The sequence below is a fragment of the Anopheles bellator genome, chromosome 2 (assembly GCF_943735745.2).
Source record: "Anopheles bellator chromosome 2, idAnoBellAS_SP24_06.2, whole genome shotgun sequence".
Lineage (NCBI taxonomy): Eukaryota > Metazoa > Arthropoda > Insecta > Diptera > Culicidae > Anopheles > Anopheles bellator.
In genome coordinates, this window is record NC_071286.1 from 37,947,221 (window position 1) to 37,955,824 (window position 8,604).

Below are 8,604 nucleotides of genomic sequence, written 5' to 3' on the forward strand. Positions count from 1 at the left end.
ATACTTGAAATTGTATTATCAGAATGGACCGTTGCCGTAGATTCTGAGGCGGCCATCTGAACGATAATATGTTCAGAATGCATCATTGTGATATTGTGTTTTCTAATGCATAATTGATCTTTCAATAATTTTTTTCTCACCTACATGTATCGATTAATTCGTTGACATGTGATTGATTGGTGACTTTAAGTTAAATGCAAACATTGTAACGTTCGTTCCTTATCTGCATCAGCTTCTTTATTGATCTTTTTGTCTTATTCAATGCAATTCTGGAAGGAAAGGTTCCTTGATACAGGTAAAGACAGCTCGGCGGTTGCAGCCGGATTAAGAAGAATGCAATCCTTAGTGCTTCTTTGAAGCTACTTCTTATTTTTGACGTTTTGGAAAATAAAAAATAAGGATTTTGTGTAAGGCAGTTGTTTTAATCTTAGAAGAACGGACCGGGCCGTATTTTTAGTAAGACATCATTTTGCGTGTGCTATCAGTTTTGATTTACTCTCTATCTTGAATCCAAAGTGCCATGCGCGTTCTCAAACATAGAAGTCTTATGCCGGTGGCCTTGTTGCTGTGTATGCTGCGTAAGAAATTAGATTAAAAATATTAGTTACCTGTAAATTGGAACCATCAACGACACTGCTCAGTATTTAGCTCAACGAGGGTGATAAAATCATGTATTTCGCCAAAGCGCCTTGATGGACCAAAGTACGAGTGCCAACGAAGCTGCATCTTTATCGGATCGGATTGTGGTTTCTAATAGGTATATTTTTCAAAAAACGTATTTTTTATGAAAAAGCTAGCAAAGTCACTGCCAGGGCCGCTCAGCAATCCTAACTACTCACTGACCGACTTTACAGCTCCGTTTTTGACTCAAAGTAAGTGTATCGTTAGATTATTCTAATTTCGTGGCAATTCAACAATTTCACAACTCAATTCGATCGACTGTTTCGATTAACCAATTCGATTGTGACGCAAATAATTGATTTCCATCGCTTACGATTCATCTGTCCCCTCGATTGGACTGCAGCTGCCGGTGGTGGGCACATTTTATGAAGCTACTGCGCAGTAACTGGCTGACAAGTGGCTGACAAACGCTGGCCACCTGATGGTGTCGCCCTGGCCCAGAATGTTTAACCGCTGATTCATCCGGCCTGTGTGGCTCCGAAATCCGAAAAGGAATGTTGTCTGCCGCCTCCCTGGCGATGGCTGAAATTCAAATCGCACCGAGCAAGCTCCGCACATGGGCGGCTCAATGTCACACGGGCCGCATGCGTCCACTTTCGCTGGCCGGTTGCGATTTGAATGATGAACCGGTTGCTCTCATTTGGCTCCGTGATGATGATGATGTTACAAGTGTGTCAGCCGCGCGCGAAGCACGTGAAAGTGGCCAATGAAAAGCTGTCACATTTTCCATCACATCTTTTCACTTCCTTCGAGGGCTTTTCGCGCGTGCAATGCGGATCGTGGGGTTCATACCGGTTTATGGCTCTTCCTTGCAGAGGTGCCCGATGCCCAACGGAGTAGACTGGTTGTGATTCGAGCGGGTCAACCCGATGCCTTGGTTGGTGCGCCTTTTGCACCACTGAACAGAACTTTCCAACATGCACTCGGTACGGTGGGGGCCTTGGACGGCTGACCATGTTTGCCGTACTGACTTTCTATCGCATTACCGATATCGATGCATCACTCTGGGCCTTGAGGCCAAATCCCACCGAAGTGGCAACACTCGGACCGAGCTGAAAGACGGACAGCGAGCTGTCAAAATTTGCCAAACACTGATGCTTCGGCATCGATTACTACATACACGTGTTGCCGCCAGTTCTTGACGCCTCACCGGCTCTAAGTTCGTTTCCGTGTAAGCATTGGATGGACAGACAGTTGGGGATCCGAATGTCCGTAGAAGTTCTGCAAGAATACTATATCCAGCAAAAGGCGAAAAAAGAAAAATAGATCTCAAAGTGAAATGGGTTCCTCGGACTTGCAGCAACTCGTAGAACTCCTACTCCGTCAATTGAACCCGAGTTACCCCAGGACCCATGTGATAGATACTGCAAATCAATCAATTAGCGATGCCGCTGTTCCGAGTATGTTTGGAATCGTTTCCATCAGTAGGGATTTCGTGACTATGCTGCGCCTTAATCATGTTACTCTCACTAACAATGCAAACAAGGATCTGGCTCCCATGCGTAGGCCCAGCCCCCTAGGTTCGGTGTAATTTCATTTGCCGATTTTATTTGCACCCATTTGGCATTCGGCACCGGCTCCGACAGATCGTTGGACGTGAAAATTGAATTTCCATCGGCGACCACGGCTCGATCGATGGAGGGATAATGGTGTGTATTCGTTGAATTCGGTACCTCTCGCGCTGTAGGCCTACGCGTGAATGCTTGATTGCGCTGCAGAATGGCACCGGTGTGATGTGGACTTGGGCATCGCGTCTTCTTGGCCGCCTTCTGGTTCTGAGCTCCGCGATCCGCGCAAACAGGCTGTGTAATAATAATGCAATAGAGCGTGTATGTTTGCGAACGTTATTTCTGGTCCGTGTAACGCCGCCGCCGGCCGTACCGAGAGTGCTCGCGGCTTAGCGTTATGCTGCTGGCGCGTGTAATGCGGGATTCAATTTGATTCAGGTAACATGTATTGATTCATGGGTGTTCCCCCCGCTGGCGGCGTGACGCGTGCGTTCAGACTATCGAACGCGACAACCGCACGGCCCCGAGGGAAAGTCACATGAATTATGTTCGCTTATCGAATCCATCAGAAAGCGGATGTCGGGTGCAGCCACCGCCTATCGCGATGCTTCCTGTAATTGTGTTCGCTGGATTACCATTCGTTCCAATCCCGCTCCGGACCCTTGCGGGCGTCACCTATCGTCCCCGGCGGCCCCACCGATGTGCATTTCGGAAACAACCCTGTTTGGTTTAATTATAATCTCTCTCTCTCTCTCTCGCTGTGTCGCTCGCTTGACAAGGAGCTGTATCGAATTTGTCCCCAGCTCCCGGATGGGTTTCTTTAGCGTTCAAATTGAATTTCACGACCAGCGGGCCGACATTGTAATTATCTTCCGGCTTCTGCACCAGCCGGGCAGGCCGCCACCATATGCTCCCCCATTATGCTCCAGCTCCCCCGCCCCGGTCCAGTAGCTCCACCGACCGGCTGTCGTCCATCCGATGTCTATATTTTTCGCCTCGGTTTTTATCGAACTTTTTCTTCTTCTTTTTCTCCTTCTCGCACCATCACAGCACCGGCACCGGTGGCTTCCGGAGGCAGCGATTCGATCAACCCGTTCATCCGGTACTGGGAGCCAGCGCGGTTCGATCGTGGCCAGCTGGATCTCGCCCATCAGCACCACGAGCAGCATCGGAGGCGCCGCCGGAGCATCAATTACGACCACGGTTCCTCCGCCTACGGGCCGGCCAACGTGGTGCGGCTGAACTTTCGGGCGCATGATCGGTAAGTTGGTGGGGAGGTCAATCCGTGCCCGGTTGCCTGCATCGGCAATTGCGCGAAACAATATGTATTGGGATGCACAGCATAATTGAGGCGTGTATTAAATTACCACCCGATCTTTTAACCCCGTGGTGTTCGGATTCGGGTTCGGTGGGGTGTTTCTGTCAAAACAATTGCCTTTGCGTCGGTTGATTTAAAATGGCGCCAGTGAAGCTGCTTGGAATTGCTGCACAGACAATGCGTTTTTGTAAACCAAACACTTTTCCATAGTTGGATTTTCTTGCTCAAAACGGTTCTAGTAACGTAGCTTTAATGTCAAGATCTATTGGTTTAGGCCGCGTTTTCTTGAACCCTGTGCCTGGCATATCATGATTGTCCATCAACTCTTTCAATTCAAATTTGCTTCAGTTATCGACTTAAAATCGCCAAAATCGGGAACAACGTATGTGGCTCTAAAACTCAGGCAATGTTATGGTATGCTGCAGGGTAAAATGTTTCTGTACTAAAATCGAATCGTTTGTTAATATCTTTAAAGATGTTGCCCCCCAAAACCCCTGATGGGTTCAAATCAACCAAGTTCGGTTCGTTGACGCGACTTCGAGTCCCTAAAAGAAGTACGAGAAGATGAAAATGTTTATTATTTTTCGGAAAACAGTTTAATTGGGAAATATAATGTTAGCTTCGTGTCCCTGAAAGAAGTACGAGAAGATGAAAATGTTTATTATTTTTCGGAAAACATTTGAATTAGGAAATATAATGTTGTTATAATGGAAATGTGTTAATATCTTCCCTCATTTAATGACCATTACTGTACGTTAGACCATCTCGAAAGCGATGCCTTTTTTTATAAAAGAAACCTAACTGTTTTTTGCGACTTCAGTTTAATGGTCTTATTCAAAATTTGTAAGGCGAACGATCGTAGCTCGACAACTAACGGCTACGAGTATTTCGATTATTCTTAAGCTGCGGTAAGTTGATAGTGTTCTTCCAAAAGGACACTAAGGAAAGGACAGTGTACCTTGAGCATTAAGTCGTTGCTTAGAGTAGAAAACTAACCGAATTTTTTTTTTCAATAATTTTATTGATTATTCGAAATACAGCAAACAGTTGATAGCGTAAGTGAACCGCTTCGTTCGAATATAATAAACATTCTTTCGGAGTTGGCCCAATATTAGTCATTGCTGCCATCCACATAAATCAGGGCTTACAAATGGTCCTTTTGCGTACCGTATCCTTGTTAAATTTCTGTCACTTTCTGCACACCATTTGGAACCCAATGCAATGCCCTTTCTCCGGTGGGTGACCATTTTTCGGGGATAGAAACTGTGTTCGTTTGTGGCCTGCGGTGCTGCGGCTCGGCAGTGCATTTGTCGGTGTTTTGGTTTTGGTCCAACATTCGATTACCACCCAACAAGAACCATGCATGAATGTGTGTGTGTGGTGTGTGTGGTGTGTGTGGTGTGTGTGGTTCTTGAAAATCAAATTCCATTCGCCAGCAAGCGGGATAGAAAAACCGGAACCGAACCCCCTCCGAAGAGGGGTCCCAAAAAACTAATTGCATCATTAGTTGCTTTCATTTGTATGAAAACAATTTCAGTTCCAATCGCTCGCCGGTCCCGCCGGGCGAGATCCTGGCCGACTCGCCAGGGACAAGCGGGTCCAATCAGTTGCAACATCAGTCTCCCGAGTCCGGACCAGTGGGTTGGTCCCTCGTGTCCGGACTAGCACTCGCGCGTGTGGTGATAGGACGACCCCGCAGTAACCATGACGAAAAGTTTCCGCTCGACGATGTGTTGTTGTCGTCATTGCTGTGGACCCTAGAAAGCTGCTGCATCAGTCCCGTCGTCGTCCTCCTCGACCAGCAACGGGATGGGTCACTTTGTATCGTCACCGAGGCTCAACAAACGGTGTGTATGTGTGCGACAATGCGGTTTGGCAGATGGTGTGCCATCTCGCTGTCGTGCTGCTAGACGACCTCCCATCCTGTGCTGGGCGTTCACGGACCAAGCCCACGCTCTGTGGCTCATTTTCATTAAATGCAGCGATTTCCGTATGTCGGATTGCGAGGATTGCCCAGCGACCTGTCGCAGTGCCCGGCGCGAGTTGGACCCCCTCGCCCCGGTACACGTGTTTCGTCGTTGGACGAAGTTGTTAGCTAAAACATTGTTTCGCCAACGGCCACCCGACCCAACTCTTGGTGGAACTTAACTGACTTGAACCCCGAAACAGCAAACAGCAGCGACTTGGGTTAACCCGCGTGTTTGTTGAGGATTGGTCCCGGTGGCCCCTCGGTGGGCCAGAGAACTATGGAGTTCCCGAAACCGTCCCGATTCGATTCTCGCGTGGCCGCGGTGAGCCTTTTGGGATGATTAATTCTGCACGATACCAGCCGAGCCCAATCGCTGCCAATAATGGGACGACTGCCCGGCACAAAACTTATCACTTCAAAATCGCGTGTCCCCCGGGCTAGGTTCGAAACTTCACTTTTCGAGCCAATTGTAGCAGCTGCGGCGGAACAGAGCACCACCGATAAGAAGCCCTGGGCCCCTGTTGTATCGCGCACTTTACAACCCAACAAACTTTCGGCCATTTCGGCCATTGGGACTCACACGAAACCTTTCCATGGTTCCGCTTCCGCTGGCGTCTGCATCTTGGCGAACGGCATATCTTGGGCTTGGACTCCCCAGGTCCAGGAAGCCCCCTACTGCGGACACACTTTCGTTCGCTGATTCATGTGCCACGCTGAACGGCCCTTGGCTTTGGGGGGGAGCGCTAGGCCGCCGATAAAGAGTAGTTGGTGGGAAAAGTTTTCCCCACGAAAAACGATCCTTTTCTCCGGGACCATAAGGCGGAACTACGAAACTTCTAGCGCGCGCGAGAGTGTGTTTGTGGTGTAGTGGAGATTTTTTTTTGCCCTTCCGGCCGTGCCGTGTGTTTTTTGGGAGTGCTTCCGAACGAACAGCGGAACCTTGTTTCGATGGCGCGCAAAAGAAAACGCGAAACGGACGACCGGATGTGGTGGCTGGTTGGCGGAAGTGAACACGTGTGGCAGGGTGCAGCAGGGAGGGGCCATAAAAAGTTTAAACAAGACCACGGGACAAGTCCATTGTAGGCCGCAGTTTATATTCGCAAAGTTTCGCCCGGATCCGGATCCCCCCCCGAAAAGTAACGGCGGACAGCCCATTATCGGGATTGGATCGGGCGGCCCAGTTCCGGGGGAAGCTGGCCGTGTGTTGCGGTTTCTGCGGTGCTTTCTTGGTGCCAACATATGGAAATGAGCGAACATCTCGGCCGCTGTTGGCTGTCACGGCTGTTTGGATTCACGAATCTCGTTTTTTTTCGTTTCACGTTTTGCAGAGAGTTCCGGTTGGTGTTGCGCGAGGATCCCCGATCGGTGTTCGCGCGGGATGTCGAGATCGAGAGCACGGCGGGACCGCTGGACTACGATCTGTCGCGGATCTACACCGGCACGGTCGAAGGTAAGTCGAGTCGGTTCTTTGTACTAGCGGAAGCGGAAGTTTAAAGGAGAGGCTTCGGGTTCATCCGTGGGGGGTGCTGGGAATGGAGTGATTCATTGCTGGGTGTTGCTGGAGGGAATGATCGATGTTTCTCGAGGATTCCAAAAGTGACACATTTGCTACAAACATTCGCAATGGGAATGGAAGTCCCCTTAGTGCCCCTTAGTAAACGGTTGAGGTTTTCCGAGGTATTATGAGTGGAGAATCTTAGCTGAAAGCGTTGATCCACCTTTTAAACTACCAGAAGGTGGCTCATCGAGTGTTTGGGTTCCGAAGATAGGTTGTAAAATATCGATTGTGGCTGTCACTGAATGGTACGTAGCGCCGTTGAACACAAATGTTGGACGAATGTTTTAAGCTCAAATTTCACCGAAGAACTAAATCACCTAACATTGCTCGATAGCGTACGCCATCGACGGGAAACGGCGGCTCCTTCTGCAATTTCGCTGAAAAATAGGCCGATGATGCCGCTAGACACAAATCCGCACCAAATAGAGACTCTTTGTATCGGCTTAGCTTCTCTTGCACGACGTGTGGGTTTTCCGTTCCCCAAGTACGACAATTTTGCTTTTAAAAATAGTCCACGACATCGGGTATCGGTAAGGGTTTCGACTGTAAACAATATGACGATAACGCACAAAAAATACGTTAAACTATTATTCATTGTATGTCTTTCATTTTAATCCCTATTAAAGTAGTGATCAATATGATCCACTTATTCACAAAAATTTTTATTGTTTGTAGATTTGTTGAACTTGAGCTATGTGTAATCCACGTCCAAATAGTGGCTCGTCTGGGTTGAATATCGGTCTTAGAACCCGTTAGTTCCAGTGATATTTTTCTATGGAATAGTGTTGGCAATTGGCACATACTTGCCTTCCAAGCTTTCGGACACACCCAATAGGCCAAAATGCTGAAGAAGTGCACGTATTGGCTTCGTGTTGGCACGTGGCACGATAAGAACAAATTAATTTCTCACCCAAATTTTACAAATCCACCACCGCACCGGCATGCAGCGCTCATGATTCACGTATTTGCCTGCAAAATTGCACCCCAGCGGTGCTCGGGAGATGATACGCTCCGCTAGAGTAGATTGCAAAAGTTTTCCACCGTAAAATCAAGGATTTAAGTGGATCACCCGACTGCAGCAGCCGGAACGGAGCGCGAATGCTCGGGTGCACTTCGGAAGGGTGTTTGTTGTTGGTGTCTTCAGCATTCCGGAAAATGGATTTCGTGAGGGATGATGTAAGGTTCTACACCTTCACCAAACACACTCCGCAACACTGTGGATCCCTCCTGCTCGCCGTAATTATCTGCCGATATGAAGCTCGCGGGGTGAGGCCATCGCGCTATTCGCCTTCGGTCCGGAAGTGACTTCTGACGAGAAGTGGTTGCTCTTTTTGGAAGTACTTTCTGTGCCGGAACGCAGACCACAGAGGGAACTACTGTGGTTAATGGTAAAAAAGTGGAGAGCAAACCGAAGCACGCGAGCATCGGAAAGGCACGCCAAAGCCAGAGCGCCGAGCTGCAGCTTCCTCTTGGCGGTGGTACTTTACGGAGGCACTCTTTTTTTTTTTTAAATTTACAATTCCTGTCACGAAAACGAATCCCTTCGTAGCGATTCTGAAAAGGAAGGAAG

The 8,604-nt window shown here is 48.5% G+C and overlaps 1 protein-coding gene across 1 annotated transcript in view; it reads left to right on the top strand.

Moving 5' to 3' along the window:
- The window catches only part of LOC131207497 (uncharacterized), a 140,855-nt gene that overhangs the window by 40,359 nt on the left and 91,892 nt on the right, over nt 1–8,604 (top strand). Inside the window, exons 3-4 of the mRNA XM_058200112.1 lie at nt 3,240–3,450; nt 6,805–6,926. Coding sequence (XP_058056095.1) covers nt 3,240–3,450; nt 6,805–6,926 — 333 coding nt within the window. The remainder of the gene's footprint in view (nt 1–3,239; nt 3,451–6,804; nt 6,927–8,604) is intronic.